Genomic DNA, 21,766 nt, shown 5'->3' with positions numbered 1-21,766 from the left:
CTAACTTTTGCCTTTTATTTTCAGGAAACAAGTGTTTTTTGTTTTTTTTTTTTCCCTTGACTCATTTTTATTTAAAATAATGTTCTTAAGAAACTGTTGTATTGAACAAAATTTATTTAGAATATTGTTGTCCAAGTGGAACATCATTCTTTTTTTTTTTTTAAATGAATTTATTTATTTACTTATTTATTTTTGGCTGCGTTGGGTCTTCGTTGCTGTGCGCGGGCTTTCTCTAGTTGCGGTGAGCAGGGGCTACTCTTCGTTACGGTGCGCGGGCTTCTTACTGTGGTGGCTTCTCTTGTTGCGGAGCATGGGCTCTAGGCGTGCAGTGCGGGCTCTAGAGCACAGCCTCGGTAGTTGTGGCACACGGGCTTAGTTGCTCCGTGGCATGTAGGATCTTCGCGGACCAGGGCTCGAACCCGTGTCCCTGCATTGGCAGGCGGATTCTTAACCACTGTGCCACCAGGGAAGCTCTCCTGTACTTTTAAGATAGCATTCTATTATCTTCTTGCTTCCATAGATTTTGTTGACAAGTCAATGATATTTCTTACTGTTATTTCCTTAGAGCCATGATTCTTAACTGAGGGTGATTTTGCTTTCTCTTTACCTCTTCCCCCAGGGGACATGTGGTGATATCTGTTTATGTTTTGGTTGTCCCAACCTGGGGCAGGGGTGTTATGCTATTGACATTCCTCCAAGGCACAGAACAGTCTCTTACAACAAAAAATTATTTGACTCACAGTGTCAATAGTGCCAAGGTTGCGGAACTGTGCCTTAGAGGTAGTGTGTCTTATTTTTCCCTGGTTGTTTACAAGATTTTCTCTTTATTCTTTTATTTTTCAGCAGTTTGATTATGATGTGCCTAGGTTTCATTTTCTTTGTTTTATCCTTTTTTGGGATGGATTTTAATTCCCTCTTACAGCATACAATTTTTAAAATTCATTTGTCTACTCTTTTCTTCTTTTTTCTTTAACATATTCATCATGGTTCTTTTGAAGTTCTTCTAATGCCACTCGGATCACCTCTGGGTCTGCTTCTAATGGCTATTTTATCTCTTGATTAGTGGCTAATTTCTCTGCATGTCTAGTAATTTTTAAATGTTTGTTGAACATTGTGGATGTAATGTTATAGAGGCTGTGAATTACCTTCCTTTGAGAAATGTTGAATTTTGTTCTGACATGCAGTTAAATGACTAGCTAGCTCTTCACTTTCATTCTGTCAAGGTTTGGATTAGTTTTTTGTTAGATTTGGTCTATTTCACTTTTGTTTCTATTTCTAGAGTGTGGACCTTCCGTGGCCTTTGTGGGGTTTCAGTTGAACGTCTAGGGTCTTTACCAAAATCTCTCAGCTTTGGCTGGGCTCAGAGTCTAACAACTTCCCAGCGTTGACCTTCAGAATCTCAGCGTCCCGGCATCTGCTTCCTGCCAGGCCTCCTATGGCTTCGTCTTAGGCTTCTCCAGCCCTGGAGACGATCAGGAATTGATGAGCATTTCTCAGCGGACTTTTAGGGTGTTCTGTGGCTACTCCCTGCCCAGCACCCTGTCCCTCCAGTCCTAGTGGTCTTTGCCCAGAGCTCTAACCTCTGTTCCTTCCACCCATGTTGACTATAGTCCATGCTTACAGACGGTTTTATGTGTTCTGTTAAGATTTAAAATTATTTATGGTTGGAGAGTAAGTCTCATATGAGCTATTCTTTGTGACCAGAATCTGAAGTCCTCCCGTTATCTCTTATAGACAGATGAACTGCTTTTAAAATCAGATTTATTGCTTTGTATTTTAGTCTAGAAGAAACACTGGTTTTGTTGTCATTATAGAGTAAGTTCTATATTTCGTAGAAACAAGTGTTGAGAACACAGCTTATGTCAGTTAGGTTATTATGTATACAGAAGTTGATGTCTTAATTACCTGTTATGTTTTCTGTGCTTCAAGGAATCATCTGTTGCAGTTTGCCTTAGAGTCACCACCCATCTCTTCTTCCTCCTCATCAAAGAACCTTGCTGCCAAAGTGCACACTTCTGTAGCCTTCAGACATTCATTAAAGCAAGGAAGCAGGCTAATGGAGAACTTCTTGATTAGAGAAGCTGGTGGTTCTGTGTCAGAGTTGTTGATAAAAGAGAATGAAAGCGAATTCAGCCCTCAGAAAGAGCTGAGTTCTTCTGCAAAGACCAGAGGGACACCTTTCGTAGAAAAATCAGCTCCAGGTTTCTCAGAGGCTGGTGTTCCTGAGACACCCTCTACATCGGCCTTGAAACAAGTTACTAAAGGTAGGAAATTATTTTCACATGTTTGTTTTCTTACTTAAGCGAAATCTTCTCATCCCACATGACATAATATATAAGCAGCATTTTTGAGGGGGAAGGAATGGGAAAGGGCAAACCCGCTTTCATCTTGTAACAGCCTCGGAGATGGATGTAGGCAGTGCTTCCAGATGTGTTCTCTTTCTGCCTCATAGAGTAGGAATTCAGGCTGATGGCTGGAAAAGTGAAGCCGTTTTAATTAGTTCGTACTTCACGTATGGCGTACCTTTCTGTTTTTCAGCTTTTCATTCCCCCCTCATCCTTTATATCAGTTCCAGTTTAACCTTAAAGAGCTCATTTTATCTTAAGATATCAGCACTTGAACACTTCCAGGCTGTTCTGAGTCACATTTATAGCCTTAGATAGTTTGACCACTCCCCTAGCTGTCTGACCTTATTTCTCACCTCTCCCTCTCAAAATCCTTCTGCCATAGCCAAGCTGATCTCCCCACTATTCCTTGAAAACACTCGGGGATTGGAAAAGTACAACCTGCAGGCCAGATTTGGCTTGTCACCTGTTTTTGTAAACCAGGCTTCACTGGAACACAGCCATGTCCATTTGTTTACCTGTTGTCTGTGGCTGCTTTTATGCTACGTGCCATGGTTTATTGGCTGTGACAGAGACCATCTGGCCCCCAAAGCCTAAAATCTTTACTGCCTGCCCCTTTGCTAAAGATGTCTGCCAATCCTGTTCCACCTTTCCAGACTCTATCCAGGTCTAACCATTCTTCGGTTATGTTACATAGTATTGGTTTCTCACATCACTAAAGTGTTACATCACTTGTTTTCTGGACTGTTTTGTGTATAGTTTGCTTAACTTTTTGATGACTAGCTCAGCTTGTTTATCCTCTTGTTTCCGTGTCTTCTTGCCAGTGAAGTTCAGAACACCTTTTAGGTAGAAACTCTGTCTTAGATATTTTTGGTACGCCCATACCACACACAGTGCAGGGCTGTTAGTGGTTACTAAACTTAGGTTGAAATTAGTTTATTAGTACTCAAGTGTTTAAATTTCATATGGCTATGTGAATTTTTTACTTACATTTCCTAGGATATCTTATCTTTTTCAATTTTTTTTTTATTAATTGCCAGTTCTTATTATATGTTTTTAAGTTGATAACATTTTCCCTGTAGCAGAACCTTTTTTCCAAGCGAAATCTTGCAGTGAACCATAACATACAAAGTGGATAAAATTGGCCTTGCTCCGTTAAAGTGGATATGGAGGGTCTGGGGATTGTGCTCCTCCACGTGAGCGCCCCCTGCATCCCTGGCTGTCTGCCGTGGTGGCCTCTGGGCCCTGAGGTACCTCCACAGGTCCCTTAACTCATCAAACAGTTTCAGAATGATTGTTTCCACTTTTTAACACTACACTTGTATAGGCATACCTCAAAGAAATTGCGGGTTTGGTTCCAAACCACTGCAGTAAAGCAAATATCACAATAAAGTGAGTCATGAATTTTTTTGTTTCCCAGTGCATATAAAAGTTATATTTACACTATACTGTAGTCTGTTAAGTGTGCCGTAGCATTATGTCTACAAAAACAGTATACACACCTTGATTAAAAAATGGTTTATTGCTTAAAAATGCTGACAGTCTCAATTAATCGTCAACAAAGGAAACAGGAATATAAAATGGAGAAAAGACAGTGTCTTCAGCAAGTGGTATTGGGAAAGCTAGACAGCTGCATGTAAATCAGTGAAGTTAGAACACACCCTCACACCATACACAAAAATAAATTCAAAATGGCTTAAAGATTTAATTATAAGACATGACACCATGAAACTTTTAGAAGAGAACATAGGCAAAACATTCTCTGACATAAATCATACCAGTGTTTTCTTAGGTTAGTCTCCCAAGGCAATAGAAATAAAAGCAAAAATAGGGGAATTTCCTGGCAGTCCAATTGCTGGGACACAGAGCTTCCACTACTGAGGGCCTGGGTTCAGTCCCTGGTTGGGGAGCTAAGATCCCACAAGCTGCCTGGTGTGGCCCAAAATAAAATAAAAGCAAAAATAAACAAATGGGGCCTAATCAAACCTAAAAGCTTTTGTACAGCAAAGGAAACCATAAACAAAGCAAAAAGACAACCTATGGAATGGGAGAAAATTTTTGCAAATGATGTGACTGACCAGGACTTAATTTCAAAGTATACGAACAGCTCATGCAGCTCAATAATGAAAAAACAAAACCCAATCAAAAAATGGACAGAAGACCTAAACAGACATTTCTCCAAAGAAGACATACAGATGGCCAACAGGTACATGAAAAGATGCTCAACATTGCTAATTAGTAGTGAAATGCAAATCAAAACTACAATGAGGTACCTCACACTGGTCAGATGGCCATCAAAATGTCTACAAATAACAAATGCTGGAGAGGGTGTGGAGAAGAGGGAACACTGCTACATTGTTGGTAGAAATGTAAATTGGTGCAGCCACTGAGGAAAACAGTATGGAGGTTCCTTTAATAATTAAAAATAGGGTTACCATATGATCCAACAATCCCACTCCTGGGCATATATCCAGACAAAACTATAAGTCGAAAAGATACACGCACCCGTATGTTCATAGCAGCACTATTTACAATAGCCAAGACATTGAAACAGCCTAAATGTTCATTGACAGATGAATGGATAAAGAAGATGTGGTGCGTATATACAGTGGAATATTACTCAGCAATAAAAAAGAATGAAATAATGCCATTTGCAGCAACATGCATAGACCTAGAGATTATCATACTAAGCAAAGCAAGTCAGAAAGAGAAAGACAAATACCATATGATGTCACTTATATGTGAAATCTAAAGTACGACACAAATGAACATATCTACGAAACAGAAACAGACTCACAGACTTAGAAAATAAACTTATGTTTACCAAAGGGGAAAGGGAGTGGGAGGGGGATAAATTAGGAGTGTGGGATTAGCAGATACAAACTGCTATATATAAAATAGATAAACGACAAGGTCCTACTATACAGCACGGGGAACTATATTCAGTATCCTTTAATAAACCATAATGAAGAATATGAAAAATAATAGATATATGTATCTATATATATGTATAAGTGAATCACTTTGTTGTACACAAGAAACTTAATACAACATTGCGAATCAACTCTACTTCAGTTAAAAAAAAAAATGCTGGGACTTCCCTGGCGGTCCAGTGGTTAGGACTCTGTGCTGTCACTGCCGAGGGTCTGGGTTCAATCCCTGGTCAGGGAACTAAGATCCCACATGCCCCTAGCTGTACATACCCTCCCCTCACCTTCCTCCTGTGGCAGGTATATCTTACTCAGGTGGTTAAGATTGCTTCAGTGCTAAAGATGAATGGGTCCTAAGATGGGAAAACTTAATATCAGTTTTATAGCTTCATCACGCCTTGGTAGAAAACATTTAACTAAAGCATTTTCTAAAAAACAGATTTCCAAACATCTTCGCAGTCTCTTCTTCTAGGCCTAGGATTCTAATTATGTGACTTTCCACAATGTAGCCCTTACCCAGTAAGCAGTCTGTTCTACTCCTGCTGCCCTAAGGTGTCCTTTTTCTCTTCTGCTTTTCTAAGTGCATGTTAAGGTTGGATTCTCTTTTTTATCTTAGTTGCTGAAAGATGCTGGGTTATATTAATTTTTGCTCTTTCCACAAATAATAAAATCTCTTTCTCTTTTTGAAAAATACAGTGGATTGTCCTGTTTGTGGTGTTCATATTCCAGAAAATCACATTAATAAACACTTAGACAGCTGTTTATCACGTGAAGAGAAGATAGAAAGCCTCAGAAGGTAAGAAAGTTAAGCATAACCGTTGAGCTACTTTAGCTTTTTGCCTCCTATGATTTATAAAATATGAGCCAACTGTCCATTCTCTCTCCTTATTCTTTCCTCAACTCCCACCTTGCCAAATATAATTAACTTTATTATATGCTAATAAAATTTGACTTAACAAGAAACTAGTGATTTAGAATTCACTTCTTTTTAAACTTGTTTTCTTCTCTTAGAATTTTAGAACTACCATAAAGCCCTTGGCCCAAGAAAGCAAGGTTAGACTCTGAATATAGAACACATCAAATCTTTTTTTGGTTCTCAGGAAGCTCAGAAGTTTAAATTTGTAATCTAGCTTTTACAAAAATTCTGAATAGTTAATTACTATATACATATGACATACTATATACACATGACAGTAAAAGGTACAAAAGAAAGTAACACAACATTGTAAATCAACTGTACTCCAGTAAAAATTAAAAAGAAAAAAGGTATAAAAGGGTATTTTTTTTTGTCTTTTTTGTTTTTTTAGAAAATATGGAATCATTTATTCATTCAACAAATACTTATTAAGCACATAACTGTGTGCCAGGCATTCTGCAAAGCATTGGTGAATCACTGGTGAATGAAAGTCAAATTCTCTGCTCTTAACACCCTTTTGTTCTGGAAGGATGCAACCAGTAGGCTTGCATTTTGAAGGCAGTGATTTTCTCTGTTATTGCATATGTAGAAGCTTGCAGTTGTATAGTTTGTCTGTGGGGCAGATTCAAAAGGGTGTGTTTGAAATGTAGAGTGTGTGTGTGTGTGTGTGTGTGTGTGTCCCTGCCAGCTACCCAGGTGAGATAACTAAGTTGTCAACCCAGTATCTGCACCTAAACTCACACTATTCTGCCTCCCCTCATACATCAAAATCACAATAGTTTATTAAACTAGGCCACTGTTGTTACACATGTAAGTTGTAAGTTAGGAATCAAACTGTAGTCAAAGTTAACCTGCAGGGTGTTAAAGAATCAGTGATAATGAAGATAATAAGGAAGCAGAAGCCGCAAATTAGATGAGTCTGGTGATGAAGGGAAGAGGAGAGATGAGATGTTAGTTTGGGGAAGGATTAAGGAGTAAGATCAGGGAAGAGTTTGTTTTTTAAAATAGCAATTATATAAGCCTTTAGCCTCCTTCCTTCTGCTATCTCCAGGGAGAGAGCAGATGATATAAAGAACAAGAGATCAAAAGTCCAGTAATGAAGTTATCCTTGACATGCAGAAGGAACCCTTCTTCTGAAACAGGATGGAAGAGGGAGAGAATAGGTGATAATTCCGAGATCTGGAAAGGAGAGGGAGGAAATTGAAGAAATTAATCGTATCCAGGAGGTGGGAATGAACAGAATGATTGGCTCTTACGTTTGGTCTGTTTGGAAGAACTTGGAAGAATGCCAAAAACCATGCTGATAAGACTGGACTATTTTATTGTTTTTTTTGTGAGTAAAGCTAAAATGGTGTCACGTGATTTTATGAGTAAGTCTGGAGTGAATGCAGGTTCCTAGGGACAAACTCTGGGTGTTATAATGTACAAAAGCTAACACATAAAGCACAGTGATACTTTATTAATTTACAGTGGAGGGCACCAATTGACAGTTCTTACTGTCGTGTTTTTAGCTTGATAGTTAACTTCTTTCCCTGAGCAGAACCTTTTTTTCAAGTGAAAACGCACAGTGAATCATAACATATAAAACAGAGAAAATTGGCCCTGCTCCATTAAAATGGAGGTGGAGGGCTTGGGGACTGTGCTCCTCTCCCTGACCTCCCTCTGCATCCCTGCCTCGTATCCACAGTGGCCTTCAGGCCCCAGGATCCCTCCACAGGTCCCTGCGACAGATGCCTGTGCGGTCCTGCGTGCCCAGTACTCACTCCTAGTGGGTACGTTTGTTGACGAGAATAAAGTTTAGATTTTTAGGTTGCCTAGTTAGTCGAGATTTGGAATAAAGCTGGATCATCACGAGGATTATTTCTCATAAGCCGTGAGGGTCTAATGACCTACCTTTCTCTTTAGAAATGTTTTTTCCTGAAGAGTGAGTTGGGAGTATAGAAGCTGGGCATTTTCTCCTTGAAGAGTAAGGAATCAGCACTGATAATCTTGCTTGGACTGCTCTTTCTCTAGATGCATCCATTGTATTTCTTCTAACACACTTAGCTCTGTCAGTTTATCCAGAGATGTACTCCTCCGTGTGTAATTAAGTTCAAATTCCAGTAGTGGTTCCAAACAGGCTCCGTGGAATACTATAATCCTGCCAATTACTCTGTAGCGCAATTTAGAAGCACTGCATTCACTCCCTCTTTCTCTCTCTCTTAGGGAAAGAGTCACTGTGTAAGTTAGTGTATTGAAGGCTCTGAGAATTCCTTCGTCAGACATAATTATTGGATTTTGTTTAATCCAGTAATTCCTAAATTTATTTGACCTTACAACCTTTTTGTCATAACTCATCTTGCAAAGCTGGTGTTTGTGAAGATACACTTAGGGAGACATTGAACCACCTTTCTCTTTAGTTACATCCTGGTCCTGGGGTCTGGTCACATAAAAGAATCTCTGACATTTAAAAAAGTTTCTCCACAACACCCCAACAGGCCACTTCTTGAATATGGATAACAGCCCTTAGCCCATTCTGTGTAGATTCATATCAGGGCTGATTCAAAGAATACTCTTCCTTTTGATGTCCTCAGATTCTGAGGACCCTTAAATGCATTACTGTTTCACCAAATCATAGAAGAAAGGTAAGTAGCATTTTCATGTTTTGGGAAACATTTATCAGCCTTCGTATTTTAAAATTCATGACAGAAATTGTTGATTTCTGCTGGTGCTTTTCATTGTAAATGCCAGTGAACAGTAGAGTTTTCCATTAGAATTTCACAGTCATAAGTTTTATTATCTATCCTTAATAAAATAAAATAAATGTTTTAGGTACAGACTTACTGAATTGTCCCTCACAGTGTTCTTGTATAAACTCCTACAAAAGGTTTTTCAGCTCTTGCTACCTTCTGTGATTTTATTTAGCCATAATCTTATCAGTTCTGTAGAGTCCAATAGGCTGTCTGTCATTATAAGAAGAGCAATTTTCAGAAAAATGTAATCTATTGAGGGTTTACAGGTCTTTCTGCAGTTATATAGTTACTTCTGGCTTTTAGACCATATTGATAGAGCATAAAAGAAATAACCTAGCCAGGGAATGGTACTGTTGGGTAATAGAGAAATGTTTGGTTGTTTTCATTCTGTATTCGACTGTACTCTCTCTCTCAGTGTGGTCTCTGGTCCATTTGCATTAGATTTCCACGTGGAACCTTGTTAATAGAGATTTTCGGTTTCCACTTCAAGAGCTGAGTCAGAACCGGTGGGTGGTGTGGCCGTGCGACTGAGAACTGCATTTTAGATAAAAGCCCTCCGGGTGGTTCTGAGAGGCACTCAAGCTTGAGCAGCGTTGCCTTGTGCCAGCTGGGTACATGCAGGTCTTTTGTAGAATCTTGTTTTTCTGGATAAACCTATTACTTTCAAGTTCCTATTAACTTTTACCTGAAGTTTTGATATTTCATTTAAAAATGATTGCAGTTGTAGTGACTACCATGAGTGCATGTTTATTAAGCACCTCATTGCCGTAGTGTTGAGCCAGGTGATGTACTTAGAGAACCAGGTTCTCATCAGATTAAATAGATGAAAGTTCACTGTGAGTTTCCTGTTTAAGTAGTTGTCTCAAGTCATTGATACCCTTAGGTAGCTTGGCTTCTACATATTCTATCTAAAGAAATAATGTTTATTAATTGGTGTTTTGGAGGGAGTATAAGAAAGTCATTTGATAGAGCTTTGTCATATTTAAAATTGTAGCTTAGTGCTTATCATTGTATTCGTTATGTAAATACAGTGAAGAGCCAGGTGGGGATTTTGCCAGTACACTGCTTAATGCCTTATATATTTGTTAATATAATTAATTGAAGTTGGAGAAAAAAAAAAAACAGTGCTGTGTTTCTTGCTGTTGTTTTCAGTTGTGTTCTTTTGAAGATGATCCCACAAGAATACTATCTACCCATCAACTCTCTGAATTCTTTTTCCATTGGTGTAATGAGTTGGGTAAAGCTAACCATCCCAACAAGTCTTCTTTTATTTCATCTAGTGCTTTTGCAAAATGATTGCCTTAGGCCTAAGTGGGCAGTTTTGGCTATGCATCAGAAATTTTTCTAAAGAAGCTGTATATGATGATATTCTTAAATCCATAGCCTGACCCGTGATAGCATTTGCACTCTAATCACCTGAGATAGCTGGTTTTATAGAGATTTGTGTGGAAACCATGGGCAAAGTTTAGGAAAAGCATGCTTTAAAGAGGTGAAGAAGTAAATAAGTTCACATAAGTATGACCCTAATTTCTCATAGCATTTAGTCCACAAGCCTTCTGTGTGAGTCCCAGGTCTGCATCTTTAGGCCAGGCCTCTCTCTGAGACCTAACTTTCTCTAAGTTTTGGCTGCCACCTAGACCCCGCTATCTGAATGTCCCACTGCCACTTCAGATGCATCACTGTCAGAAAAAGACTGTCAACTTTATTTGTAAATTTGATCCTTCTTCTCTTTCCTGTTTTTGTCTTAATGGTTCTGCTATTTTCCCAGTCGCCTGGGTACTGAGTCAGAAGGTAAATTACTGTTTTACATGAAAAACATTGGATAATTCACAGTAAACCTCAGTGATTACGTTTTTTCCCTTTTCAGCTCTGTTCACAAGAGGAAGCCGCTGCCCAAAACTGTATATAACTTGCTCTCAGATAGAGATTTAAAGAAAAAGCTAAAACAGCATGGCTTATCTGTTCGAGGAAGTAAACAACAGCTCATTAAAAGGCACCAAGAATTCGTACACATGTACAATGCCCAGTGTGATGCTCTGCATCCTAAATCAGGTAAAATTAAACAATGAGTTACGTTTATCCTCTGGATAAAGCAGTTTCCTGTGGCTTAGTGGTTATAAATCACAGAAAAAAATGTTAATACTTTTTTGGTAATAAGTAAGACATGCAAATGTACTTCCGAAGGTACCTAGAGTGTCCTGTGATAAGCCAGCCTTTCTCTCAGTCCGTCTCTCCGTCCCCCTTCCCTTCTCAGAGGCAACCACTGCTGCCAGCTTCTCATGAATATGAAGGTTGATCTAGAGAGCGTGGCCTATAATCCTAGTTTTGCAGCTTTATGACTGGGTGACTATGGGCAAATTACTTATTATATCTGACCTCGGTTTTCTCACCCATAAAGTAAGAGTTATAATACTACCTACTTCATAGTGTTTTTGAGCAGAATAAGTGATAAAATGCATGTAAAGTCCTAGCATAGTACCTTAGCAAGTAGTCAGCATTGAATAAATGTTACCATTAGATTATTAAGATTGTTATACACAAAAATAGATCTTTAATCATTATTGTTATAAAAATGTTAATTTTACATGCATACTACTTAATAGTTTGTTCTTTCCATTTAACCACACACAAATTTTGGAGTTCTTTCAGTTATTAGCATATGGATGGTATTGCCTAATTTAAAAAAAACTAAAGTATAATATGCAAATAGAAACTTACACAAATTGTAAATACATTGTTTGGTGAATTATCACAAAGCAAAGGGAAAGTGCCTTTGTAACCACTACTCAGATCATTACCAGCATCACAGAAGCCCCCTCCCAATCACTACTACCTTCATTCTCACAGATGACTACCTTCTTGACTTCTCAAACCATATATTCATTTTGCCTATTTTTGCCTATATTTTGTCTTTATATAAATGGAATAATAAGTAGTTTATGCATTCTTCTGAGTCTGATTTCATTTTTTACAGTATTATGTTTATAAGATTTATCCATATTTTTGTGTATAGTTGTGATTTTTTAAAAATTTTTGTTGCTGTAGCATATTCTATTATATAAATATATTACACTGTCCATTCGGTGGCTGATGGACATTTGGATTTTTCCACTCTTTGACTTTTAAGAATAATGCTGCTATGAGTAACCTTTTGCAGGTCTCTTGGTGCTCGTAGGCACACATGATTGGGGGATACGTATACCTATCCCCCAAATTATGTTTTTGCAGATATTCAGCTTTCATGGGTACAGGCAGAAACTCAGTGCCAATGTATGCTCTCATCAGGAGGGTATGAGAATTCCAGTTTTTCCACATCCTTAACAACATCAATATTGTCAGTTTTCCGTTTTGGCCATTCTGGTGGGTCCACAGTAGTATCTCATTATGGTTTTAATTTTTGTTTCCCTAATGGCTTGTAGTGTTCAGCATATTTTTATATTGTTATTGGCCATCTGGATATTCTCTTTGGTGAAATACCCATGTAAGTCTTGTGCCCGATTTTTCTGTGCTGTGGATCTGTTGTTTCCTGATTTACTTGTGGGGGTACGTGAATTTTTCTGGATACACATCTTGCTGGGTGTGTATATGTTTCTCCTTTAATTTCATCTTTTCCCTCTCTTAATGGCTTCATTTGAGAGGTAGAAGTTTTAAATTTTATATCCATTTCATTGCATTTTTCCATCGGTTAGTACTTTTTTGTCTTTGCCTACCGTAAGATCATGTTTTCTTCTAAGAACATTATTCTTTTTGCTTCTACCTTTCAATCTACAGTGTATCTGGAATTGATTTTAGCATACGTTGCGAGGTAAGGGGCGAGATTCTTCTGTTGTTTCCATATGGATAGCTGATTGATGTCGCACCATTTATTGAAAAACCATCCTTTACACATTGAATTGTCGGTACAGCTTGGTTGAGAATCAGCTTACTGTATATGTGTGGGTCTGGACATTGTTTTGTTCCATTGAGTCATCTATTTATCTTTGTGCCAGTAGTGCACTGTCTTAATTGCTTTATGAGTAATTTGTAATAGATCTTGCTGTCTGGTAATGTAGTTCCTCCAGCTTTGTTGTTTATTGAGATTGTCTATTTATAGGTGAATGGGTATACAAATTGTGGTACAGCCATACAGTGGAACACTGCTTAGCAATAAAAATGAACTACTGATAAATGCAACAACATGGATAAATCTCAAAAGCATTGTGCTAAATGAAAGAAGCCAGATACAAAAGACAACACACTGTATAATTTTAAAACTCCATTTATTTAGCATTTTAGAAAAGGCAAAACTATAGGGACATAGAAGAGATCAGTATGTCCCAGGGCCTGAGGGTAAGGGGGAGGGAATTTACTGCAGTGGGGCAGAAGAATTTCTGGTGGTGAAGGAAACGTTCTAGATTTTGGCTGAAATGATGACTAAATGACTATTAATAGGCAACTGGGCTTGTCTGCCATTTTTGGCTATTCTGGATAAAGCTCCCATAAACACGGGCTTATAGATTTTTATGTAGCCATGTGCTTTCATTTCTCTGGTATTTTCCTTTTCATTCAGTTAAAATATTTTCTAATTTTTGTTGTGATCTCTTCTTTTACCCGTGGGTTATTTGGAAATGTTTTCAATTTCCAAATATTTGAATATTTCCCAGATATCTTTTTTTTAAATCATTTCTAATTTGATTCCATTGAAGCAGTTCTGTATGATTTTGGACCTTTTACATTTATTGAGACTTGTTTTATAACTCAGCATTAGGTCTTCCTTGGTGAGTGTCCCTTAAGCACTTGAAAATTTTAGTTTTTTTTGTTCAGTGATCTGTAGTGTTAGTTATGTAAAGTTGCTAGTTAGTATGTTCAAGTCTTCTACATCCTTACTTATGCTATGTTTACTGATTCTGTCAATACTGAGGGGATTATTGAAATCTCCCAGGGTATTTGTGGATTTTTTATTTTTCCTTTCAGTATGTTCCGTTTTCTTTACATTTTGAATCTCAGTAATTAGGTGTATGTGCATTTAGTATTGTTATGTCTTCTTGATGAATTAACCTATTCATTATTACGACATATTTGTTTTAGTCTCTGGTGATATTCCATAAATAATAATCTTATTTCACTTTTTTCTTTAAACATATTGTGTCATTATATTTAAACTGTGTTTTGTGGTAAGCCTGTGTGGTTTGGATTTGCTTTTTAAACTTAATTTGACAAGATATACCATTAAACTGTAGCATTTAAAACTTTTTCATTTAATCTATTTGGTGGGGTTTAAGTCTACCATCTTGCTCTTTATGTTGTCTTTGTCCTGTCCATTCTTTGTTTTTTTTCTTTCTTTTCTTGCTTTCTTCTAGATTATTTTTTAGTTCTCTATTCTATCTCCGCTGTTGGCTTATTAGCTGTACCTCTGTTTAATTTCTTTTGGCAGTTGTTCTAGAGTTTACCACGTGCATCTTAAACTTATCACAGTCTACCTTCAGATATCTTTGTACTATGTGTTTAACATAAGGACCTTACTCTTTCCATCGTGGTTTTATTGTCATAGATTTTTCTTCTATGTGTTATAAACCTCATAATACTTTGTTACCATTTTTGCTTTAAACTGTCAATTTTCCTTTAAAGACATTTTAAAAATTGAGAAGGAAAGTCTTTATGTGCCTATGCATTCACCATTTATAGTATTTCTTATTTCTTTGCTTAGATCCAGGTTTCCATCTGATGTCATTTTCTTTTGGTCTGAAAATCTTCATTTAATGCTTCTTGTAGTGCACATGTGTTGAGACAAGTTCTTTCCACTTTTATTTGTCTGAAAAAGTCTTAGCTTTGCATTCTTTAAAAAAAAAACTTTATTTGGAAATAATTTTGAACTTATGGGAAGGTTGAAACATTATCATAAAGAACACATATGTACCCTTTACACAGATTCACCTGTTAACATTTTGCCCCATTTGCTTTATGAATTACTGTTTCTCTCTCTTTATTAATGTATATGTATTTGTGTGTGTGTACATCTTTATATACACATATTTTTTTCTTAAACCATCTGAGAATAAGGCGTATAATCTTGTCTCCTAAATACTTTATTGTGTATTTCCTAAGAAAAGAGATATTCTCTTTTATTGTTGCAGTACAGTTATCAACTTTAGTAAATTTATCTTTGTTAAATAGTCCTTTAATCTGTCATCTCTATTCCAGTTTTAGCAGTTGACCCAGTAATGGCCTTTATGGATTTTTTTTCCCCCTCCAGTACATGATCCAGTTTTGGATCACATTATTAAATTTAGTTGTAATATCCTCTCAGTCTCTTTCAGTCTGGAACAATTCCTCCGCCTTTCTTTGTCTTCTATGACATTGACATTGGCATTTTAAAAGAATACAGTCTTTGTTGTTGTTGGGTTTTTTCCCCAAATAGAATGTTCCTCATTTTGGCTTTGTCCTATGTTTCCTTTAATTATGTTCAGGTTGTGCATTCGTGGCCAGAATACTATATAAGTGATGTTTTGTCCTTCTCAGAATATCACATCTAGAGGTATTTGACATCTTTGTGCCCTTCATTTGTGATGGCGGGTTTGATCACCTTGTCAGTTTCTTCACTGTTGTGTAGTTTCCTCATTACCCCTAGTAAGAAATCTGTAGAGAGACACTTTTATACCATCTACATATTCTATACCTCATTAAAATCTCATGCCTGTATTTAGCATTCTTTGGTAATTTTTAGCTGAACTGGTCTTTTCTGTGTAGTTGCACAATGATGACTTTCTAATTTTAGCCTTCCTTCCACATTTGTCAGTTGACACCTGCCATGGTACTGAAAACAGGAGCCTTCCCTTCTTGTATTTAATTTGTCTATTATCAATATGGATTCACAGATTTATAGCTTATTTCCATCCTGAATTATTTTGGTGTTTATGTTTCTAGATTTGACCAGTGGCAGCTTCTCCATGCTGATCCTTGGTCCTCATGCCATACTTTCATTATTATCATTATAATTTTTTACCATTTCCTTATTTCTAGCATAACAAGGTAGTGATTCCCTGTCCCAGCCCTGGAATCAGCCATTTCCCTGAGAAGCTTTGGTTCTTTTGGGGGGAAAACAAGATAAGGCTACCAGCTATGCTCATTGCTACCTGGTACCTTTGCTTCTAGACTCTTTCAGCAGATGGAGCTCAGGAATATATACACACATATACATATGCATACATGGATATGTATATACATACACATGCATGTATGCCTGTATACTACATGTATATGTATGCATGTAAATCCACTTATACATATTAGAAATCATGAGAACATACCGATACCTTTACTTTCAATCCAGCCCCACAGGGGTCTTCTTTACCGTTCTCTATTTCATATTTGTATTTCCCTTTTTCCACAGGGAGAATCTTCCCTCTCAGTAGCATCAGCACGTTTACTAATTTGTTCAGTTCTGTAATATATCTAAAATCGTTTCAGAATTGCTTCATCTGTACTACTACACCTCTCTGCAACCAGAGAAAGAATTCCAGATTTTTTTTTAGTTCTCTCTACCCAGCCTTCCCTCTCCCCTGCCCCCTCACCTGCACTAAGGGTACATAGTCAAATACTGTGTTCATAAGTTATTTTTTCCCTTTATTGTGGTTATGTTATTTGAAATAATACAGTGACAGTTCATTTGTTTCACTTTGTTTCCAATTTTTAAAAAAATAAATTTATTTATTTATTTGTTTTTATTTTTGGCTGTGTTGGGTTTTCGTCGCTGCGTGCGGGCTTTCTCTAGTTGCGGTGAGCGGGGGCTACTCTTCGTTGTGGTGCGTGGGCTTCTCATTGCAGTGGCTTCTCTTGTTGCGGAGCATGGGCTCTAGGCACACAGGCTTCAGTAGTTGTGGCTCACGGGCTCAGTAGTTGTGGCTCGCGGGCTCAGTAGTTGTGGCACACGGGCTTAGTTGCTCCGTGGCATGTGAGATCTTCCTGGGCCAGGGCTCGAACCCATGTCCCCTGCATTGGCAGGCAGATTCTTAACCACTGCGCCACAAGGGAAGCCCTTTGTTTCCAATTTTTATTGTTGTTATTTAGTTTCCTCTTCTCAGTACAAGAAATTAATAACAAATGTATCATTTAAACTGCTTTAAAAGAGATATACAGTTGACCCTTGAACAACATGGGTTTGAACTGCAGATTATATGCAGATTTTTTTCAGTAAATATAGTACCTGTATTTTAATTTTACAGATCTTTAAATTAACTAAGTGTGGGGAGAAGTTTGTGCGGCAGGCTGGGAGCATCAGCAGTGTTTTAGCTGGAGTAGGTTGGATATTGTCAGAAAGGTTTCTGATCTCTCCCTTTCACTGACCTTTGCTTAGAATAGGTTTTTCTTGGGACTTTTTTTTTCTTTCTTCTGTGAGTGTTGGTGGTTCTGGATTGCAGGCTTCACCAGAGACGAGTCTGGGATATTGTGAAGATAAAAAAGAAAACCCGGGAAACTTACCACAGTGTTGTTCCTCAAATTCTGAGGTCCTTAGCCAGTCCATTTTCCTCCTTCCACTTTTCAGAATTCTCTTAACCTTGTCTGTTATATCCAGGGTTTGTAGTTATACTTTGCAGGTAAGATTATGAGAAATGAGAAGAGAAATGAATCTAGGCCATCTTGTTTGGAAACAGAAGTTCTTGTTCATGTATGTATTTTTGATTTCTGTTTTAGGTGCAAACACATTAGTATTGTTAAGTCTTCTTGGTGACTTGACCCCTTTCTGTAATTTCCCTCTTTGTCCCTGATAACATTCATTGCTCTGGAGTCTCTCGTGCCTCATATTAATATAGCTATTTCAGATTTCTTTTCATTGGTATTTACAAGATACATCGCTTTCCATTCTTTGTTTTGAACCTATTTTGAATCTGTGTCTTTTACTTAAAATGGGTTCTTTGTTGACAGTATATTGTTTGGTTTTTCTTTCTTAATCCAGTCTGCATTCTCTGGCTCTTATTAGTGCCTTTAGACCATTTACATTTGATGTAGTTGGCTTTCAACTTAACATCTTGCTAGTTGTTTTGTTTGTTCCATCTGCTTTTTGTTCCTTCTATCCTTTTTTTTTTTTTAAATATCTTGGATTAATTGAGTATTTTAAAAATTATATTTCATTTCTACTATTGACTTATTATTGTACCTCTTTTTCAAAATTTTAGTGTTTGCCTTAGGGTTTACAGTGTACACCTTTAATTAGTCACAGTCTACCTTCAGATAATGTACCACTTCGCTTGTAGTATAAGAACCTTATACAACAGTTTACTCCCAGTCCCTAATTCTTTGTGCTGTTGTTGTCATGCTGTAAACACAATGCATTGCTATGGTTTTTCCTTTAAACAGACAATTGTCTTTTATAGTAGTTAAAAATAAGAAAAGTATATTTCATATTTACCTTCATTTTTACCATTTCTAACACTTTGTTTCTTCTTACAGAGATGAATTTCTGGTTTTAAATTTCTTTTGCTTGAAGAAATTCCGTTAACACTTTTTTTGGTACAGATCTGCTAATAATACATTCTGTCAGTTTTTGTTTGTCTCAGAAAGTCTTCATTTCTCTTTCACTTTTGAAAAATATTGCCCTTGATATAGAATTCTGGGTTGGTAGGTTTTTTCCCCAACACTTTAAATTCTTCATTCTGTTGTCTTCTGGGTTGACTAGTTTTTGATGAGCAGTATGATGTGATACATGACTTTTCTTGGTGTGGTATACCCCTTTTTCTCACTGGCTTCAAGATTTTCTTTGTGTGTCTATGTGTAGGTATATTGTTGTGTTTTTGTTTTGTTATGTTTTTTGTTATTTATTCTGCTTGATATTCTTTGAGCTTCTTGCATTTGTGGTTTGACATCTTTCATTATATTTAGCAAATTCTGGCCATTAGGTCTTCAAATATTTTCTCTCCCTTTTTTCTTCTTCTGGGATTTCTATTACGTGTATGTTAGGGCTTTTGATATTGTCTCACAGCTCTTAGTTGCTCTATTCTGGGTTTTTTTGTGGTTTTTTTCCCCCTTTTTCTCTGTTTCTGTTTGGGTAATACCATCGATCCCATTTTTAAGTTCACCGATTCTTTCCTTAACTGGGTCAAGTTATCTCTGCTAATGTTTTTTTATTTCTGACATTTCTGTTTTATTCTTCTTGATGATTTCATCTCTCTCCTGAAATGCCCCATCTGTTCCTGCATGTTGTTCATCTTTTCCACTAGACGTTTTAGCATATTAATTGTAGTTATTTTAAATTCCATGTCTGGTAGTTGTAACATCTGGGCAACTGGTATCTGAGTTTGGTTTTGTTATTGTTGTTTGTTTGCTTGCTTGTTCATATATCTTGTAAATTTTGGTTGAAAACCAGACTTAATGTGTGAGACTCTAAATGCTGAAGTAAATAGTATGAATGACTAAAAAATGGACTTGTCTCTTCTTCTGCTAGGACTTTACTGTGTGTGGTTGATTGGTTTGGATTTTGTTGTTGCTGTGGTTGTCCTCGGTTGCCCACCACTTTCATATCCCTTGTGCTTTTTAGGTCGGTGCCTGAGTTACCAGAAGTTTGTTTGTTTGTTTTTAAAATGTACTTGTATCACTCGCACTCAGGTTTTCCCTGTGATCCTGTGCCTTAAGGAGTCTTTCCATGCTCACTTCTCTCCCAGTGGCTGATTACAGTTACCTGTCACTTGGAGTGTCCTGGCTCCGTGGTAGGGAACACGAGGCTGTTCTCTGTTATTCTAGCTTAGCCTCCTCTTAGGCAGGCCCTTGATTCTGGGTCTCACAGGTGGGTCTCTCTCAGTGATCCTGTGCCTCCCCAAGTGGCAAGGGTCCTCTAGTGGTCTGGGCCCAGGGCAGTTTCCTGACCCTTCTGCCAGAGTAGAGGGTTTTGTTTGTTTACTTTCTCCATTTACCTGTGCTCTGGGGACTTCAGTTTTGCCGACCTTCCCTCAGTGGCTTAATGCTTTTGTTTCCTAAGGGTTAAAGATCTGATGGGGCTTCATGTCCTTCCTGCACTGGGGGCTGTTCTTTCCCAAGCCTGTATCCAGAGGGATACTTTTTCTAATTTCTCATCTTTCCCCTAGTAGTTCTTGAGAGTATCCAGTAAGGTCTACAGAAAACCTTGGAATAGGTGTGAGTCCCCTTGTGTCTAAGATTCCCAGGATTTTTATATTTTCATGGTGGTTCACCCTTGGCCTTTTGCAGTTCATCAAAAAGTTTATCTGAGGGACTTTCCTGACGGTCCAGTGGTTAAGACCGCTTCCACTGCAGGGAGTGGGGGTTCGATCCCTGGTCTGGGAACTAAGATCTCGCATGCCTTGCTGTGCGGCCAAAAAAAAAAAAAAGTTTATCTGAAATCTTCTTACCCAGTGGTAGGATAATCCTTGTTTTCTTATGTCAGCCAGTACTCATGACCCCTCTCTTCTCTAAGGCACCTGACTTTCCTTAGATTTCAGGCTAGGTGGTTTCCCTGTGACCTTAGTTCTGTTGGATTCGAGTAAAGTTACAGTTTTATAGGTTATCCAGCCATTTCTTGTTGTTAGGGTGAGAATGACACTGTATCCAGCTCCTTACATCACAAACAGAATCAGAAGTCTCCCTGAAAGATTTAATCCCCTAAATTGCATCTAATCCTAGTACAGTTTCCTTAATACCTTAGAAGAGAGTATGCCAGATGTTCTCTAACTTGAGTGATACTTGGGTTAGTGGATTAGGTAGAATGCAAGTGGTCCCTTTGCTTACCTGTTATACCATGATTCACAGAGGGAGAGATTGTTTACATTGTTTCTACTGGTTTTATGATATTAGGGAGGCAAGAGGTACCTCTCAGTGCTTGAAAAACAAACTTTGAATTGAGGTAATTGCCTTCTTAAATGATCCTCTCGAGGACTGTCAGTTTTGTAAAAAACTTTTTAATAGAGATTATTTATAAGTTCTATAGAATTTAAATTCTAACGGTGAAGAATATGGTGATTTCCCCTATTTACCCTGTTATCCGACTCAAACAGTTGTCAACTCATGCCTAATGGCGTGTTGTCTGTCATTTACATCCCTTCCCCCCATGGATTATTTTGAGGCAAATTCTAGATATAGTATCTTTTTATGTATAAATGTGTGTAAGGGATTGTAGTTTTTTCCCCCTATACTGTATGTGTATTTTAGTCTTAATATGTTGACCTAGTAGGCAGAAGGATAGCATTGGCGAATTTCATGCTATTTGCGTTCAAAAGTATTTATATATGAGATGGAGTGTATTTCGGATCTCTTTGATGTATGTGATTGGTAACTACACCTACTGACAAAAATTCTGGAGTCAAGGCCATCTACCCCCTAGTATTCCTAGACCTTTGTCTTTCCTTGAAAAGTAGACTGTTGTAACATTTTGTACATTGGAGTTTCAGTGGATATCCCCTAAGAATAGAATTCACACTAACATTAATTTTCATATTCCATTGGGATTCCTGTTTATACCTGTATCCTCAAAGGAAAGAGCAAAATGACTTTGCTGTACTCTTCCAGTTATATTTTAAACTGTAATTGCATGTGTAAAAGTTAAGTGTTTTAACTCTGTTATTTTTTTTTAACCCTTTTATTTTGAAATGACTTTAGACTTACAGAAAAATTACAAAGACAGGACAGAGAGTTCATATATACCCATCGTCCAGCTTCAGTGTTAAGAGTTTATATAACCAGGGTGCATTGAGCAACACCATGTAATTAATATTGGCTCTATGCCTTTATTTTAACAGCTGCTGAAATAGTTCAAGAAATTGAAAATATGGAGAAGACTAGGATGCGTCTTGAAGCTAGTAAACTCAACGAAAGCGTATGTTGATGATCTTTTTCAGTATCGGTAGAAATGAAGGAAGGAAA

The 21,766-nt window shown here is 37.5% G+C and overlaps 1 protein-coding gene across 6 annotated transcripts in view; it reads left to right on the top strand.

The window, feature by feature from the left end:
- Nucleotides 1-21,766, top strand: part of RAD18 (RAD18 E3 ubiquitin protein ligase) — a 99,844-nt gene that overhangs the window by 25,487 nt on the left and 52,591 nt on the right. For all 6 annotated transcript variants that reach the window (XM_059937723.1, XM_059937726.1, XM_059937724.1 and 3 more), the window contains 4 exons: nt 1,930-2,264; nt 5,972-6,071; nt 10,791-10,975; nt 21,643-21,719. In XM_059937723.1, the coding sequence (XP_059793706.1) occupies nt 1,930-2,264; nt 5,972-6,071; nt 10,791-10,975; nt 21,643-21,719 (697 nt within the window). The remainder of the gene's footprint in view (nt 1-1,929; nt 2,265-5,971; nt 6,072-10,790; nt 10,976-21,642; nt 21,720-21,766) is intronic.

This window comes from Balaenoptera ricei, chromosome 11, assembly GCF_028023285.1.
Source record: "Balaenoptera ricei isolate mBalRic1 chromosome 11, mBalRic1.hap2, whole genome shotgun sequence".
Lineage (NCBI taxonomy): Eukaryota > Metazoa > Chordata > Mammalia > Artiodactyla > Balaenopteridae > Balaenoptera > Balaenoptera ricei.
The sequence above is the reverse complement of the archived record's forward strand: the minus strand, read 5'-3'. Positions and strand labels throughout refer to the sequence as shown.